Source organism: Ambystoma mexicanum, chromosome 10, assembly GCF_040938575.1.
Source record: "Ambystoma mexicanum isolate Mex_15411 chromosome 10, UKY_AmexF1_1, whole genome shotgun sequence".
Taxonomy (NCBI): domain Eukaryota; kingdom Metazoa; phylum Chordata; class Amphibia; order Caudata; family Ambystomatidae; genus Ambystoma; species Ambystoma mexicanum.
The window spans coordinates 1,515,261,755-1,515,281,430 of NC_090932.1; the positions used below are offsets into that span (position 1 = coordinate 1,515,261,755).

Below are 19,676 nucleotides of genomic sequence, written 5' to 3' on the forward strand. Positions count from 1 at the left end.
GGTAGATCAAATGCATAGTGATAGTGGATGTGGCAAAAGTGGCTAGTTTGATAGAGAGTAATTCAGTTGATGTTAAATGTTGTTTATTGATCATTCTTAGCTCCAGCTTTGATTTAAAGATAAATGCAATGCTGCCACCTTTGACAGCGTTGGCCTCTCTGTCTGAACATAAGATACTGTAGTTGTCTGGTAAGGCTAGTGCTAGTGAAGGGCCTGAGGTGGGATTGAGCCAAGTTTCAGTGATGGCCATAATGTCAAGGTCATGAAGGGTTAGGATGTCCACTATGTCCAAAGCATGTGCTTGGAGGGATCTAGCATTGATGAGACCTACATTAATAGAATTAGTAACCAGTTTGGTAAGTTTGGCAGTAGTGGTGAGATTTGCAGTAGTAGTTAGGTTATAGGCTGTTGACCTTTGTACCTGATGTAGTGGAAATCTAGAGCCGACTCTAGGGGCTGTTGTAATAGGTATAGGACGCAAGTAGGTGCTAAATGCCGTGTTAAGGTTGGATCAGGGTCTGATATGGTGTAGTGTTCGAATTATTTGATGTGCAGCAATGTTTTAGAGTGGAAGGCAGGACGGTAAGAGGTGCTGGAAAATGAAGGGAGCTTCGGTGGGCTGTGTGTAGCTGCATTGATACAGGGTTGAAGGAATTTATATGGAGGGATATCATTCGATGGAGGCAATTGAGTTGTCATGGTAAGGTGTATGAGAGGTGTATTGCGGCCAGTTGGGGCATTCATGTTGTTCATATTGTGAGTATTTGTTTCAGTGTTTAGAAGTAGTTCAGTCAGGTGGCTGTGGATATTAAGGAAACCTAGGATCAGCTTTATTTGTAATGGCATCATGTCTATTACTGTACTGTATAGTACAAACTCAGTTTACACATTTATCTGTGGATATTCGTATGAGTTGAATAAAGGGAACAGTCTGTGGATTTGCCGACTTGCACAAGTCTGGACAAATAACAATGATACTCTGGTGCAATCTGTTAGGATAGGCTGCCAGTTACAGTATTTTTGATTATGCATCTTGATGGTTAGGGCTCGGCTTAGGCAGATGGAGTATATGTAGTGGCTTAGCTATTATTGGAACATTTTACGTTCAAGGATACACAGTACAAATAAGGTACAGAACTGCTACAATCTAGGGTACATAGGTTGGCCTAGCATTCGAACATTATCAAGTTCAAGGTACAATGCAATTAAGGTATAAAGCGGCTGCAATCTAAAGGTACATAGGTTGGCCTAACATTAGGGCATTATTAAGTACTGGATACAGCTCAGTTATGCAGTACAATAGGCAGTTGAATTTGCATGCAGCTTGAGCTTGAAGAGGGAAGCAAATGCAATTTTACGGCAGGTATTAACTTGTCTGTTATGTGGAAGAAATACACAAACTGAAAGCGTCAGGCTCAATGCTGTACTGATGCATGGGGACGCAAACAATCAACGAGGTGATCAATAATGGACTTTGGTATGAGGCTTGCACGGTCAAGTAGTGTAAGAACAGCTCCAGTTATATTGTTTGGCTATATGTCCACGTTCGTACAGTAAAGATATTTTTTAAGAATAGGGGCCCATGAACTAGGCAAAAGGTACAATTAGAGGCCGCTAGAGGCACACAGTCAACTTATACGTAAAAGGTATTCGGCGAACATATGCTAACATGGGCACAAATGTATGTAGGGCAATACGTCTTCAGCAAGATAATACAGGTTACTAATACCACAGTGCTGATAATGGGTGCACAGAGTGTTAGGGTGAGCGCACGCAGGTAAGATGCAGACTGTTCAGTAACTAGCTGGCTAACATTTAAGGAGATACAGGGCAGGGATAGGGTACAAATTAGTCATAGCATGGGTAACTGGCATGTGACACTGTTTAGTAGAAAAGTCGTTAACAGATGCACGCCACAAAATCTTAGTAGTAGTGGGTGTTGAAGCTTGTGGTCGGCAAGAATACGTAGTCTACCGGGCAATGAGAGGAACTCTTAGACAGTTATATCCTGATGAGCTGATACAAGTGATGTACTCATGTATGTGGTTGATATAGCAGGGGACGCGGCCCATTCAGCAGTCAGTCACGGACAAGCACAGACAGGCCCAAGTGCCTTAAGCGGTGCCTTGATCGAGGATGCCAACTCATGCCTTCCGGCGTAACCGAGCGTAAGAAATGAAGAGGTACACCAATGAGCTTTGGTGTTGGTTGCTAGGCAACCGTCAACAGCAGCAGAGACATGGCGAGTGGTTTGCTAAGTGGATGTGGATAAGCGGTGTGGTGAATGGCTGTGTTTTGAGTAGCTTTGTGAGTGACTTTGTGTGTTTTATGAAGTTTAATTTGTGGGTAGCTGTGGGCCAGTGATGGTGTGATTGATTGTAAGTGAAGGAGTCAAATGGCTAGCAATATTCAGGTAAACGTCTGAGAATTATTTATAAATAGACAACTGTCTCACCATCACTTGTCAATTAATACTGTGAAATGTGGTGTGGAATCCTTTTACTCCTGCTGTAGATATGTTAATTGTGGACTGCTTCTAGATTTCAAGGAAGCCACAGGTATGCAGCAAATTATTTATAGCTACTTGAAAGGCAAACACTTTACCTGGAATGTTTGTGCACTTGATATTACTACTTCAATGCAGTAACAAAACTGTGCTCCTCTTTTTTCTTTTAGGCAGTTGGTAAAATTTTCTCTGGCTTGGCCCAGTGTGGGGCCTGGGGTTGCTTTGATGAATTCAATCGAATCGACGCCTCTGTGCTGTCTGTTATTTCATCACAGATACAGACTATTCGAAATGCTCTTATGCATCACCTTGAAAGATTCCAGGTACAGTATTGAACTAGTTTGATTTTATTTTTAGCTCAAATACTTTGATATATGCAAAGTAATGCAAAAATACAACAGATCCTCAAATTGTGGGATAAACACAAATTGCAAATTATTCTGTATTGGGTGTAACTACAGGTCAAAGTGATATTGTGCATGCAATTGGAAATAGGTATTGGTATGGCAAAGGATTTAATTTTAATCACAACTAACCCAATCGCTTATGCAATTTGCATTTTGTGGATTGTGAAAGCCTTTTTCTGAATTTTCTCTAAGAAAAGGCCCGAATTCTTGTATGATGGGAAGACCAGTCAAATAGCTTACTTTGGCTTAAATAGGCCTTTTTCCTTTTGGCTCTTTGCCTGCGCTTGTGAAGCAATGAAGCATAGAAATTGAATATGGCTTATGTCATATGCCATGATCCTGGTCATGTTTATTAAAAACTGGATTTGCAACTTTACATGACAGTCTGCAAATTGTTCCATTGCCTGGTGTAATACTTGACAGAAAGCCTTTCATGGCTTATGCTACCTTTTACGCTCTCCTCTCTTGCTTGATGTTCACCTTCCTTCTCTAACCTCTTATGCTCTCCCCCCTCCTCATTGATGTTCACCTCCTCCATTCTCTTTTGCTCACTCCCCTTTCTCCTTCATCTTTCAGTCAGTCTACACCTCCACTTCCTTGTTAACCGTATGCTCCTTCTGCACCTCCACCTCTCCACTGCCTCTCTGCTTCACCTCCACCTGTGCCTTATTGATGCCTGTCCACAAGCATATGCCTCCACCCTTACTAAATTCTGTTCCCTCAGAAATTTAGAGAGCACCTAGCACTTGCAAATTGCTGGCTGCATAACCACTGTTTGTTGCCTTTATTATTTATTTATTGTTATTTATCTGTTTCTCCTCTGCTTCGTACTTTCCACCTCTCCCCCCTTCCATGCACTTTCCCCTCCCACCTCTCCCATGCACTTGCGCGTTCTCAATGTCACTGGTCCTAGTAAGATCGCTGTTTTGTTCTCCCCTGTTCCCCTCCCTTGCCTTGTCACGCTCTGAAACACTTGTGTACGAGCGCGATAGAAATAAAATATCAATCAATCAAAAAGCCTGTTCCTTCTCCTCACCTCCTACAATCTTCTCTCTGCTGGTTTGTTTTTCAACCACATCCTGAGTATCTACTACTCCAACCTCCTGAGTGCTTTCCTCCTACTTCCTCCCGATGCCTCCTCCAAACCCCTTCTTACTAGACTCCTTCTCTACCCTTACCATATGTCCCCCAATCACCTTTCAAAGTACTCATTCCCTTCCCTCTGGGTTTCTCCTCCAATTACCTTGTTAGTTTATTCCTTCCCTCTACTCCTTATATCTCTTACATTCACCTCCTCAATGTAGTCCTCCGATCTCCCCTTGATGTTGCCTCTTTCCTCATTCTTTCTCTCTTCCGCTATCTACCACCTTCTTCCTGATGGTTCTCCACATCTCCTCTCTGTTCTCCACCACACTCATCCTCTCCTTTCTCCCACCTCTCTCCAGACTCAGTCTGCATGCTCCACCTCCACCTTATTGCACATTCAAGTCTCAACAAATCTGTTTCCTTCCAAAACCATCCACCCTACTCCCAGATCGCTCCCAAATTATATGGTGGAAAAGGCTCACCCTTGGGGACTGCCATGCCTAACTGCACTCCGTTGTGGGCTGTGATTAAGCTTTAGAACTGATTGGTCTAACTATGATTGCAGATTTTGTGTTGCTCTAGTATCCCTTTACCTACGTTCATGGAGATGCAACCCAAGCTTTGACTAAGGCAGGCCACTTGGATTTCCATTCTGAGCATGTATGGAGCAGGGCTGCCACCACAGAGCTCTGTGATTAATATCTGTACATGCTGCTGTGCCACATGACTAGAACCTGGCCAACCAAGCGTTCATTTGATGCATGGTTGCCCAGCTAGACTGAATTACTGGGGAATCCCATTTTAGCCCACACCTTGCGTTTTCTAGCTTGTGGTGTTCGTGTGATAGTATTTTCTTGACACTCCAGACTTTGCAAAATCACTGCCAAGACTAACTTGTGGGAAGTAGAGTTAGTGATTGATGATTTTGAGAAGGGCTATAACACTTTAACACTTGCTTGCTTGGCATTTATCTACACCACTCAGGTTTGGAGCCTCCTTAACAGCCTAATTGCTGGGGCATGGTTGGTAGGCCAGGAGATTCTTCCTACACCACTACTGGGTCTAGCATTGAGTAGTGTGGGGCGTCACCAAGCCCCTGTGGCCTCCCCCTCCCTCTAAACTCAGATCTAGGCAAGAGATTTGACAATACTCCCTACCTTGCTGAGGTAACAACCTCCCTATAAGCCCTGTTACCTCCCCAGGTGTTCTCTGTTGTACAGGCCGCTAGTGACTACATCAGACTTCTTAACTTTCCCCTCTTCTTTCCTTCCAAAATCGCAAAGATCCAAACTCCTTCCTGCCCACTTAACTAACCCTTACAGCCTTTCATCCTTCTCTCTTTCTCCCCCACCTCACCTATCGAACTGGCTCCCATCTTCCATTTAGCTTACACTCCTGCACTCCTGTGGGCTCCTTTCCTCCACAAACCATCAATGTCCTCTACTGGGTTCCCCTATAACATTTTTTCAGAGGATACCTAAACTATCTTCTTCTTTAACCCTGATCTCTCCCCATTGATCCCCAACTGTCCCTCTGCTCTCTGTCACTGGATGCCCTTTCCTGCCTTTTTCTCAACACCTCTAAAATTGAAGTGTACTCTCTTCCAGCTCCTAACACCTCCCCTTGTCCCCTCCATATTTCTGTTCCCTCTCACATTGTAGCTCCCACTCCCAAAGCATTCAACATTGGGATTTTCTTCAACCACCATCTAAAGCTACAACACTTCATCACCTCTATAGCCACTGATGCTAGGATCAATCTCCTTATCATCTTTAAGACACGCCCCCTACCATTCTGCTAAATCTCTTACGGCCACCCTTATCCTCAGTCCCCATAACTACTGCTCAGCCTTCCCTCTAAACATCCCTCTCTAATTCTTTGATTTCCTTGAGAAAGTCCTGAAACACACCCTGAAAAGTCTACTGCGTTTACATCTGTAACCGTTTCTGTAACCGTTTCTAATTGAAACACATGTCTTCAATAAATACAAGATATACAAAAAAAGTATACTGGACAAAACAACAGCATACATCCATATAAGGTTATTTAAACCTGTGCAATACTTCTAAACTGGAGTTTAATGATTAAGTGTGATGAAGTGCCTTGCATAGTTCTGGGGACTACAAAAGGGGTCACACAGGAGACGAGGTGCCACCTTGACCCAGTGGGATGCGGGGTGGTATATTGAGCTATGTAACTGTAATTTATGGAGAGGGACCACTGGGCAGCCTTTGAAAAACGGAGTTCACGAGGTCCTGTTGCTTGCAAAACTTTAGAAACAACCAGTGAAATTTGGTAGTGCCCCTCCCTTACCATACAAGGTGATTTGTGAACATATTCTGGAACAATATGGCTGACGACCTTGATTTGGGTCTTCCCCCGGGTGTCCCTTTCCTTCCACAAAAGCTCTGACCAGCATTCTTTGCCATGCGGATGTCTCACTTCAGGTCCCTCTACACCACATATGTCATGGAAAAGACCCTTCTTTGTCCTTCCCTTCCATTCATCTCTTCACGCCCCGTTAATCATCCTTCTTGTTTCCCCTCTTGTTGAGGAGATGCGGGGCTCCAGGGGTTGCTGTTGTAAAATGTCATGCTTACAGTTCATGATGTTGTGCTGGGATCATCATTTTTGTGATATCGATATTTCACGTATTTGATGCTCTTTACGTTTAATATTTATTGTCCTCAGTCTTGCTCTAGCCCTAGCATTACATTTTTCTGTATTTTATGCATCTTTCAATAAAATGTACTTTAAAAACAAGAACATTAGTTAACATAAGACATAATAAAAAGAACAAAATGTGTAAGTAAAAAAAAAGGAATACCCAGATCCCTTGTAACCAGGTCGGGTTGCGCGCGCTGGCTCCAATGCATTGTCTATTAAAATGTTGCATATCTTGCAGAACTCCATGGCTAGGATTGTCCCCAACACCTCTAGATCAACCCATTGCTCTCCTGTGCTCCGGATATTACATTGGCTATCTCTCAAGAGTAGAATTTCCTTTAAGCTACTCACTTTGACCCATAAAGCACTGTATGGCTCCTCCCCTCTTACAATCATGCAGCGTTTTATGTGACTAGCATCTTCTAGGCAACAATGACCTGCCTATTGCTGCCTGAAGCACATGCATACCCGAAAGCATTCTATGAAATTTGGTAGATCCAGTGCTGTTTTGAAAGCTATACTATAGAATGGAATCTTGCTTGGGCCGACAATCTCGCCATATTTCGGAAAAAAAGTGAAAACCGAAAATAAGGAACATGAGGCGGTGGTTAAATCAAGAAGTGGTGATACTGAAAATGAGAAGGTAGAAACCTCTGGAATTGGCAGATACAGTGGCACAGAGGAGGTGGTGACACCAGGAAGTGGTAGCAACAGTGAAGAGGAGAAGGTGGTTACCTCAAGATATTGCTGCAGTCTAGATAATTGAAGAGGGACAGAGGTCTTGGTAGATGACCTTACAAGTGGCAGCCCATAGGGTTGGTATTTGAGGTCTCAAGGAGGTAGGGGAGAGAGGATCCCGGAAGAGACAGTAATGAGATACTAGATGGGAGGTTGTGTTGAGGAGGATGATGGGCTCTACAAGACGGTGGCAGTGGCAAAGAGACTCGGAAATGGCAAGAGAGTGAAATTGACCAAGGGACACTGAGTTCACAAAGGTGTTGTTGAGAAAAGTGTTGGAAAGGGAGACGAGGAGAAGGGGATAACAAAGGTGGTGCTAGTGAGAAGGAGGAGCTGTTAAGAGGAAGGGGTGACTGTGCCAAGGAGGAGGAGGTTGAGGTACAAGGCCCAGGGCAGAAAGGGTGAGTAACAGCTGCCAGTATCAGTAGGTTGCAGCTGGCCAGGTAAGTCCTTTTCAGGACCAGAAATTGGGACGAGGTATGGGAGCGTACCAGAAAAAGTTATTACAGCACTAGAGAGTTGGCAGAGGATCTCTGGAAATGAGCACGCAGGAGCGGAAATGCAACATGAAGATGTTAGGGAGAATTCTCTGTAAGGCTAATTTCCCAAACATAGTGAGTCCCCCAGCAGCTTTGCTGGATTTTTGGGGTTTATTTTTTTCTCCTGCTAGGAGTGAGACTCTTTTGCTCCCACTCTTAGACATGACTTGAGGTGTTCCTTTCACTTTCCATGTGTTTTATGGGCTATGTGGTCTTTTACTCCATAGGGTCTCATGTGTGTTTTTTATGTGGGTTACACAGCACCCTCCGTTCCGTAACCCAGGGGTGTCGTAGCGACCCCCCAACATAGACTCCATACCCTGGGACTGACTACTGTCTCCCAGGGCATGTAAAGTCATCATTGGCTTTACTAGTCCCAAATTATGAACAGAAACCAGTACAAACCATCATGTTGTGGACATACTGGTCGGGGCAATTCGATTGCCCCGGGGTCTGTTGTTCAAGGGGGCACGTCTCCGTCCCCCCTGATCGAGTTTTGGCTGGTGGCAGTGGATACTACTTTTTATATTCGACCGCAAATATATCTCTATGGGATTTTCCCATTGTTCGAGTCTACCAACTTTAATTATTTAATTCCTTTAGCCTCGAACATACCGCCGGTTTATTTATTTAATATTAATTCACCGGTTGGTATTTTTTGCCAGAACTCGATTCTAAAATGGCGTTTGTGTTCTCTTCTGTGACTCCAACCCTAGTCGAGCCCTTTGTTCCACTTTTTGGCGGGCTTCTCCACAGAAGCCTCCAAAAGTGGTGCCACTCTGTCTGGGTACCACAGGGGGCGCGGGAGGGGGTTTAGACACCCTGGACTTAGTTACCTTGGTTACTCAAGTCGCACTCTTGTGTGATTGGCCGAAGTGGTGAGCTGGCCGACTCACCACTTAGCATGTTTGATTGACAGTTAGGCTGAGTGAATGGGGGTTTGCTGCAGGGCTTTGGGGACTGGAACTTCAGAAGTCGCCACATGACCTAAGAATCCGAGGAGGGAGAAGCTGAGTCGACCTGCAACGACGACACCACCGGTGGAGCCCTGCTGAACCGTCTCACCACTTTTCCCGACGACAGAGGAGATCTCCAGTCCGGAGTGTCTTCTTCCTTTGACTGGTGGGGATAACCAGTTTTGCCTTCTTTTCACCTTTCTGGAGCATCTTGTGGCCGCCTTGCCTGTGCCAAGCACCCCGGCAACCAGAATACCACGGTTTACCACTACCGCGAATAGAAGGGTAGTGCCTTTTAACCGGAGAACTCTGCGGCTGGTTTCTTCCCTGGCAGTGCAACGACCTTCATCTTTCCTCCACGGCGAGACCTCTTCTTCCTCTGGACGAAACACCGACTTGCACCTGCTGCCAGGAACAGCTGCCCCCGCTGGAGCTTCCTTCACACTTAAGGTACTGTGTCCCGCCTGGCTTCCCTTGCGACAGATCGTTCGGGGTGACAGTAAAGCCTCGACTTTCTAACCTGGGCTGGCCTGGCACAACCTAGCTAACTTTTCCTGACTTTAATTTCATCCTTTTTGTGTAAACTATCTACAAAGACTCTTTGGGCATAACCCCACTGGTGAACCTGGACCCCTTCTGCTTGCTCTCTCCAAGAGTGGGCCTTGCAATTGACTTCCTTGCTCTCCAGTAGAACTCTGCCTATCCTGCCTTACTGTGGTTCTTTGAGAAAGTATTGAAACTTGTGTGCTTCTTTAACTCTGCCTTTTTCCCCTCCCTTTCTTTACAACTTATTAGAGTACCATCTTATGTTAAGCGCTCACCTCTGTCTGAAAATAAGTGGTGTTTCTCACAAAGACTTGTCTAATAAGTGAATAGGGTTGTATATATATGATAGTGGCTGTGTGCTGAAATTACTTACCTCTTTTTTGCTAGTGTGATTTACAAGTGTGTTTTTAAATAAATAATTATATACTTTTACACCAAAGCTCTGGTCAGTGTTTGTTTGTACTACTGTGTCTCTGTACCTATTGTGTATACCCTGCATACTGCCTAACTCTTCTTGAGAGAGGTCTGACTGCTCAGCCACAGCTACCAAGTGAATCTGTGTGGTACAGACTGCTACCAAGTGGGTTTACTGCCAAACACCTGTAGTCTTAAATCTTTTGCAGTGGTCCCTAAGGGAACTGCACAGGTTTCTGCCTAACAGAAGACTTGGTCTAAATATTAACAGGGACAAGTCACAGATACGAACTTGGGTTTACAGGGCCTTTCTCTAGGATCAAAGCATCTGATGACACACCAATGATGAATGACTTTGTGGGGCCAAGGATGTGGGCAGGGTGCCAGCTTTTCTAGATGGCACTTTACACCGCTGGGCTGCATCGTCTCATGCGTGCTTGGCACGAGTAGAGAAGCTTCATAAAAGGTTATCTCTTGCAGTGCTTTTAATGAGCTCTGAGGCTGAAGTGTGTGAGTGGTCTGTGCGAAAACCTGAGTTGATTCCTGATAGCTGACTGATGTGATTATGACATCTATCATAAACATGCTTCTTCGAAGGGATTGTGTCCTCCGACGTATTCCTTATCTTAGATATCTCTTTCCAGCTTTGCTGGCCTCGTAAAATTTTTCTCTAGAGGGCGCTGCGCGTCGATGTCCGCCGAGTCGATGTCCCTCGACAGCCGCAGTATCGATGTCGACGTCATCCTGCCTATAAAGGCCGCGCGCAGCGTCCGTTGCTCAGTTCCGTTTTTCCGCGCTTACTCAGTGCCTTGGAATATAATTGCTCAGTTTCGTAGAGAATTTATTCTATTTCCTCGAAATATTCGATCCATACTCGATGGCTTCCTCGTCGGAACCGACAACCCCTCGGTCCGGCTTCAAAAAATGCCGAGACTGTGGGAAAAAGATGTTGCTGACTGACCCTCACAGAGTTTGTCTGTGGTGTTTGGGAGCTGAACACCATTGTTCAGAGTGCGAGGACTGTATGTCCATGACAGCTAAGGCCCTGAAGGAGCGTAGGGGGAAGCTGGAAAAAGGTAAGACTTCAAAAGCTTCTTCTTCCTCGACGAAGTCGAGACATTCGTCTCCTCGTCACCATTTGTGCTCCAGGTCTCGGAGTGGGTCCCATCACTCCTCGAGATCGAAGCACTCGAAGAGGAGACGTCGAAGATCCCCTTCTTCGTCCTCCTCTTCCTCTATTTCTCCTAAGAGAATCCCTTGCCCCACGAAACATAGTTCCCGGGCCGAATGGGAGGAATTCCGCAAAAATATGATGAGCGTCTTCGAGAAAGCGGCCTCGACCCTCTCGAAGACTGCGGAGAGCGATGCTCTGGTCGAAAGACCCGAAGGTCAAAAACGCTGCGAGTCGCAGTACCTGGCGAAGGAAGCTTCTCGAGCGCGTCACAAACCCTCGAGTAAAGTTATGACCTCGAAACCTTCTTCGAAGGTTCCGTCGACGCTGTCGACGAAGGTTCCGTCGACGCCGAGGTCGGTGTCTTCGACGCTGTTGTCGAAGGGAACTTCGACACACGGGTCTGTCGACTCGACGCCATCTTCGACACCGGCGTCGACGCCAAGGAAAGTCACGGTTGCGGCGCACCCAGTGGCTATCCCCAGGTCCTCGATGACGATGGCGTCGAGATTGTCGACTTCCTCGAGCAGAATCCCAATTCTATCGAGGTCCTTGAGGCCTCCGCCTTTGTTTTCGACCCCACGCTCGAAGCCTTCGGCGTCAACGACATCGACGTTTTCGAGGCCGATTACAACAAGTTTGGCACCCTCTGCCTTGGCCTTGGAGATGGGTTTCACACCCTTTGTGAGTTCAGACCAATTGAGAACTATGTCCTCAATTATGGAAGAGGGAGAACTATCTGACCAAGAAGAGACATTTGAGTTGCAGGGACCTGCAACCCCAGTTCAAGAGGAGTTATCCTCAGAAGAATGCAGGTTAAAGGAACTCCATGATTCCTTACATGAGGCAAGTGGGTTAGACACTTCCCCTGAGGTGGAGTTCGCTAGGCCAGACCCGGGAGAGCATGCTGAAACCCCCTATAGAGCCTTAGTGGCCAGGATCACAGAATTTATGGGGTGGTCAACACCTTCACAGGCTTTCCAACAAGATGACCTCACGGATATTCTTGATAAAGGTCCACAGGAGGATCCTGTAGTGCCTTTTCATAAAGCTCTTCAAAGGAAAATCATGATGAACTGCGAAACCCCAGATGTCGTCCCGGCAGTAAATAAAAACTGTCTACTAAATACAGGGTATCTTCTGCAGACCCGGAGTTTTTGTCCAAACGCCCATCCCCAGAAAGTCTGGTGGTACAGGCAGCATCTTCTACTGACATCAAGACTGCTTACCCTACCGTCCCACAGGACAGGGACGATAAGAAATATGATGCTATGGCAAAGAAAGTTTTTTCGGCATGTAGCATGGCGTTAAAATCTATTAATGCTACTTGCACCCTTGCTAGATTCAGCCATACACTTTGGGAGTGTGCTTCTACAGCGGCTGACTGCATCCCGGAGGGAGAAGAAAGGGAGGCGTTCCTCAATATCATACAGGACGGTAAAGACGCTATGTGCGAATCCCTCCAGACGGGCATTGATTTGGCTGACAGTATCAGCAGAGAAATGGCGGCAAGTACAACAACCTAGAGATTCGCTTGGTTGAGAAAGTCTGGTTTTGCCCCAGATGTGCAAGCCAGGCTCTTGAACATGCCATTCGATGGCTCTTCTTTGTTTGGGAAAAAGGCGGATGACAGTTTAGAAAAACTGCAAACATCAAAGGCAGCAGCAAAATCCCTAGGCGCTGCAATCCGTCAGACACCTTTTTGTTCCACAGGATCCTCTGCGAGAGGCAAGTCCTTTCGCTTCTACTCCGCATTCGGAAGAGGTAGATGACGACCGGCTCAAAGGGGACAAAGAAGAACTACCCGAGGTGGACAGGGTAGATATTCAAAAGCCGCAGCAACAGTAGGTGCCTCTTTACCATCGGCATCTGCATCAGCCGCCCCAAAACCACTCTGAGGACTCCCCTCACAAGACACCTTTAGGAGGCAGGTTAACTCAACATCTGGCGGAATGGCAGGCTATCACGTCAGATGCTTGGGCATTGGAAACAGTTGCCCAAGGTTACTGCCTGCCTCATCTACGCATACCTCAGAGTCATCCACCGGGGATCAGCTCTCAAAAAGCTCCAGATCCGCTCCTCTTGCAGGAAATTTTAGACCTGCTAGAGAAAGGTGCCATAGAACCGGTACCTGTAGCGGAGAGGAACAAGGGCTGGTACTCCCCTTACTTTCTCATTCCAAAGAAAGACGGAGGACTGAGACCCATCTTGGACTTGCGAGAATTGAACAAATTCCTCAGGAAAGACAAATTCAAGATGGTAACTCTTTCTCAGATCCTTCAGGCCCTTCAGTTCCAGGACTGGTTGGTATCTCTGGACCTTCAGGACTCTTATTTCCATGTGCCTATCCATTTCAAACACAGAAAATACCTGAGGTTCGCAATTGGCAACTCTCATTATCAATTTCGAGTGCTGCCATTTGGGCTGACCTCCGCCCGAGGGTCTTCACCAAGTTAATGTTGGTAGTGGCTGCAAGTCTAAGGAGGGAAGGGATTCACGTCTACCCCTACCTGGACGATTGGTTGATCAGGGCTGTATCTTCGGAACAAGCTCAGATCCAGCTAAATCACGTTTGCCACTCCCTTCACAGTCTGGGCTTCTCCCTCAATTTAAAGAAGTCACAAATGATACCATCGCAGAGACTCCAGTTCATCTGAGCGATCCTGGACACTTCCCTGGGAAAAGCCTCGCCACCAGAGGTGAGGGCTCAAGATATTCTACAGATGGTTACCAAGTTCCAAAATGCCCAACGTCTCCCAGCCTTCGACTTTTTGAGGTTGCTAGGCCTCATGGCATCCTGCATTTTCCTAGTGCCAGAGGCTCGCCTGAGAATGTGATCCCTCCCGTGGGCACTGAGAACTCAGTGGTCACAATTCTCAGGAAGAATGACAGATCTTCTTCAGGTTCCCGATAGGGTGGCTCGAGACCTTCAGTGGTGGGCCTGTCAGGAGAACATTCTGAAAGGAGAACAGTTTTGGCAACCCTGGCCGGAGATGACAGTAGTCACGGATGCCTCACTCACGGGGTGGGGAGCCCACGCCAACGACTTGACCATCAGCGGTCGTTGGTCTCCATCCGAGTCCAGACTACATATCAACCTGTTAGAGCTGAGGGCCATCAGACTTGCGCTGAAGGTGTTCCTGCCATCTGTACAAGGGAAGAATGTCCTGATAATGACGGACAACACAGTGGCCATGCATTACCTCAACAAAAGAGGAGGCGTAGGATTACTACCTCTGTGCAGAGAGGCGATGCAGCTCTGGTTTTGGGCAATCCAAGAAGGAATCTCTCTATCGGCAGTTCACCCAGCCGGAGAGAAGAACTTGACAGCGGACGCTCTGAGCAGGCAGAGCACAGTCTCCCCCGAGTAGGAACTAGCTCAGGAAGTCCTTCAAGAGATCTTCGCCCTTTGGGGAACCCCTCAGGTGGATCTGTTCGCCACCAGTGTCAACAGGAAGTGCGATCTGTTCTGTTCAAGGGAATTTCCCCCGAGAGGAGCTCTGGGAGACGCGTTCATAGTGGACTGGGAGTTTCCACTTCTGTACGCGTTCCCACTGGTCCCTGTCATTCCTCAAATGATCAGGAGGTTGAGAAGATTCCGGAAAACCATGATCCTAATTGCCCCGGATTGGGCCAGGAGAACGTGGTACCCGGACCTTCTAGACTTGTCCATCTGCCCTCCAATTCGACTTCCACTCAGAGAGAATCTACTCCCACAGAAGGGAGGTCAGGTTCTCCATCCAGACATCAAAACCCTCAACCTTCACGCTTGGCTTCTGAAAGGCTGAGGTACAAGGATTGGGACCTCCCTGATGATGTTATGGAGGTGTTGCTTTCGGCAAGGAGGCCAGCAACAAAGTCTTTATACCGCTGCCGTTGGAACAGATTTTGCAGCTGGTGTAGAGAAAAGAATATCGACCCCTTTTCATGTGGTACACCAATGGTTTTGTCCTTCCTACTCTATTTAGCGAATTCAGGCCTTCAAGTTGGCACCATTAAGGGCTATCTTGCAGCGCTATCCATCTTTAAGCGCACTGCGGAAGAACCATCCTTTTTCAAATTACCCTTGGTAATACAGTTTCTAAAGGGGTTAACTAACGTTTATCCCCCAAGACCATTCCAGGTTCCCCTATGGGATTTAAACTTAGTCCTAACTTTCCTGATGGGCACACCTTTCGAACCACTCCATTCTTGTTCGTTAAGATTTCTTACCCTTAGAACTGTTTTATTAATAGCACTTACATCTGCTCAAGCTCTTTCTTGTAAACCCCCTCATACAATCTTTCACAAAGACAAAGTTGTTCTGCAAGTGAAGCCTAATTTCCTCCCAAAGGTGGTTTCTGAATTCCATATCACTCAGAAGATTACCCTCCCATCTTTCTATCCTCCTCCTCATCCGGGGAAAGAGGAAGAGAGGTTACACAGGCTGGACCCAAGAAGGGCTTTAAGTTTTTACATCAGTAGACTGGCTAGGATAAGACAAGCAGACCAACTGTTTGTAGGCTACGCAGGTCACAAGCTGGGGTTACCGATAACTAAGCAGACCATTTCCAGATGGATCATTCTAGCCATTTTGGAATGTTATAAACTGGCAGGAAAAGAGCCCCCTCAATATCTTAGGGCTCATTCGACCAGAGGTATCACAGCTTCATCGGCCCTCAAAAGAGGAGTGCCGGTTAGAGACATATATGTGTGGCTGCCACATGGTCGTCCGTCCATACCTTTACACGGTTTTACAACTTGGATTCCTCCTCCAGTCAAGAGACTAGTTTTGGAAGGGCAGTAATGCACTCTATTCATCAATAAAAGGAAGCATGAAGTCAGTACTCCCACCTCCAATAACAGAATACTGCTATGGGAGCCTATCTAAGATAAGGAATACGTCGGAGGACACAATCCCTTCGAAGAACAAGTTACTTCTTACCTTGTAACGTTCTTTCGATGGGATGTTCCTCCGACTTATTCCTTATCGACCCTCCCATGCATCCCCGCAGTACTACTTCCCTTGTTGTTGCAGCTTACGCTCCTTCAGGGTGATTAGTCTAGTCCAGAAAGAATCATTGTGGGCTACAAAACGGAACTGAGCAATGGACGCTGCGCGCGGCCTTTATAGGCAGGATGACGTCGACGTCGATACGGCGGCTGTCGAGGGACATCGACTCAGCGGACATCGACGCGCAGCGCCCTCTAGAGAAAGATTTTCAGAGGCCAGCAAAGCTGGAAAGAGATATCTAAGATAAGGAATACGTCGGAGGAACATCCCATCGAAAGAATGTTACAAGGTAAGAAGTAACTTGTTCTTTCCATTTACTGGAATTGTTAGCTACAAAGAATATTTGGTAACTCTATCAAATTCAAATATATTTTTACTTTCCTAAAAATACGGCAGTTGGGAATAAGAACCTACATATTTACTCAATATTGAGCATTGTGATGAAGTTTCCTGCCTTGTTCTGGGGATCACTAGGGTGGTGACTCAGGCTGTGTGCCAATTCAAGCCAGTGGATTTTGGACCTAGAAGTGATATGGGGAAGATCCCCATGCCACCCAACCTTGCTCCCCCTCACTTGGCAGTGGGCAATCACAGTGCTGCAACACAGACAAGTCATGGGGGTCTAGGACTTCCCCACCATACTAGCCATGAATGTGTTTACCCTGCCCAAACCTCATTGTATACCCCACAGTGCAATGCTGGTGAACATCCTCCCCTACAGGAGAGCCTGAAGCTCTCCTGGGGCAGAGCTGGAACTCCAACACAGAAAAAAAGCAATAATTTCCCTTAAAGGGAAGGGCACAGCATGAGGACAAAAGGCTGGTCACAAACACTGATGAAAAATAAAGGGTCCTGGTGGGTTGATCGCCACCCAGGAAATTAAAGTGTTGAAGACCCCCTCGAGATTGTGTGTGACTTTGTTGAACCTGGTCCTAAAGGCGAACCCTCAGGAAAACGACTATCTAGAACAGGGCCTGGACTTCATTGACTCACTAGTCTCTTCTAAAGTGGGGAATGCACTGTTTTTGGTTCACCTGTAAAAGCTAAAGTTTTCTTTTGTCAATAATCCGCTAGAGCCACAGGAGTTCTTATCGTTTGGGGTGTCAAGACTGTAGGCTGTTGGCTGACAGAACCTAGGAAGTTTGACTGTGTGGTAGAAGAGAACATGTATGTTTTATTTGTTTCCAAGTTGGCTTGAGCACTTGCTATTTGTGTTTTTCCAGATGTGGGCAACCTTTCTATGTCTATGAATAAACCTGTGTTGAGAAATTCGAGTCTATGGATTTTCTGTTTATTTGTCTTTGTGATACCACCCAAATAGAGTCTCCATGTATTACACATTTCAAAACACTAGACACCTTTTGCATAATAGTGAGCAAGTGATCCATTTTTGAAGGAGATAATGGTGAGACGATACAATACAGAGCTCTCAAGTTTCTCCATGCCATGCATGAGAATGTCATCCAGTGCTATTTTTTTCTGGACATTTTAGGACTTGTTTCTCTACATTTTAAAATTGAAAAAAATGAAAGCATAATTGCCCGAATTCCGTTCTGGGGCTAATAGTCACGAAAGTATAGCAGAAAAAACAAAACCAGAATTCCAAGAAAAAAACAGGACTGGATGACTTTTTCATGCATGGCATGTATAAGCTTGAGCGTTCTGTATCAGAAGAATACAATCTTTCCTACTGTACCTTTAAAAGGATATTGCAGACACATTGGGGTTCCATGACCTTATAAAAACAACTCAACCTTCTGCCTTGTTCCTCTATTTGATCACAGAACTACTTGGTGACTTTCAGTAACCGTACAATACATAGTAGAACATACTTTATCCCATATCTTACAGGGGAAATGCCACATTACAAACCTCTGGATTTTGTATAGTGGTATTTTTTGTGTTTCCAGGTGTGTGACTTCATATGCCCAGGTACAATTTGGAGATTTCGGATCTTATTCACAGGTATCTACACTATTTATCAGCTTTTACCAGCAGCTGCCCAGGTATTACCATCTTTTGCCAGGTATGCTCTAAGATATTTACATTTATGTTTCAGGTAGTTCTATCGCATGCCAGGTAATACCATCATCTTGTCAGATAGTTGCCAGATACTGCCGTCAAAAGCCCAGATATTCACCTCAGTTGTTCAGAGCTATGGTCTGGAGGGTTGCCCAGAGCAATTGCCAGAGATTAAGAATAATTCTAAACGTTACAGCCATCACCTCTTTTGTTTTATTCACACCTTATCCCACTGTACCACGCTTGGCAGCTGTCATTGCTTAAGCACAGGCCAATAACAGACCATTGAGGCCCAACACTATGTAGTCATCCAACATCTATGATAGATGGAGACCAGACTATGCTACTGCATCAGGTGGAGATTTCCTTTGAACACAATGATGTTCTCCAAGACATCTGAAAGGCCATAGCGGGTCTTGAGAAGAAGACAACACATGCCACATCTGTATGGTAAACTGGACAGGATGGTAAGTGCTATCACCCTCGAAGGCCAACAAATGAGGGAAAGCACAGAGGCTACCATTCTGGGCTGTGCACTGATATATGGGGTTTTGGATCATGTGGACAGAATACTAGTCCAAATACAATCCCTGGCCACCACCAACCCAGCACCCTCCACCTCCGTCAACACTATGGATGAGTCTGTTCCGTGCAGCCCTCCTTGTAGGACTGCCAGACTATTACACCACCCATCCCCAAGCCCAATGGGCAACAGGAAGACGTCCAGGTGTAAATGAGGACTGGTGCTTATTTTTTCACCACTGTTGGCAAGGTTGAGGGTTTGCTTTTTGTGGAGGGGGAGGTTATGGGGTATGTTGGGGACGGGTGGAAGGAGAGGTAATAATATGTACACATGGGTTGATGTTCTGTTAAATAAAAGCTGTTATGATGCAAAGTCCGTATGTGTCAAGTGATATTTATCACACTTTAATCACGGGTCAAATCAGGTTGCATATGTTTGTTACTGTATTCATTATGTATTTCTCCACACTGCTGGATATTTCTATACAAGTCGTCCCATTGTGATGAATGCCCTCTGTAGGGGAGGCATGGTATCACAAGTATGACACTGACACAAAAGATACAAATTGTAAAACCTTCATTAACTTCGTGGGTTTTGGAAATACTCCTACTTTGCCCTATAACTAAGATGGGGGTCGTCTCGACCATCAAATAATAAAGAAAACAGTCTTAGTTGTATCTGTCAAATCAAAATGGCCTATGCTAACAAAACCTAATGCCTGCCCTATTTCTTGTACAAAAAAGTGTGCAAAGGAGATATGTATATAAAAGGAAAACCAGTGTTCGATAAAGAATAAATGTGGTTGAATAAGCTCTCCTCCCCACATTTAGACAGCACAGAATAAGGCACTCTCTATAGGCAGGATGACACACTCTGGCTCGGGCTTTAACACTGAAGCAGTTCAGAATGTGGATTGAGGCCTGCCTGGCCTTCCACGTTAAAGGCTCCTGTTCCAGTCTTCACCAAATAACGAAACAAAAAGTTCCCACCGGTCCTCCTGTGTTGGGCTAAGACCTCTTCAAAGAAAACAAATGTTCAACATTGGTCCCCCTCTGCCGGGCTCAGACCGTGCACAGTTCAGCGTTTGTCCCCCTCTGCCAGCTCAGAC

At 45.9% G+C, this 19,676-nt stretch overlaps 1 protein-coding gene across 1 annotated transcript in view; it reads left to right on the plus strand.

The window, feature by feature from the left end:
- Positions 1-19,676, plus strand: part of DNAH10 (dynein axonemal heavy chain 10) — a 2,725,177-nt gene that overhangs the window by 1,322,211 nt on the left and 1,383,290 nt on the right. The window contains exon 34 of the mRNA XM_069619694.1: positions 2,677-2,829. Within this exon, the coding sequence (XP_069475795.1) occupies positions 2,677-2,829 (153 nt within the window). The remainder of the gene's footprint in view (positions 1-2,676; positions 2,830-19,676) is intronic.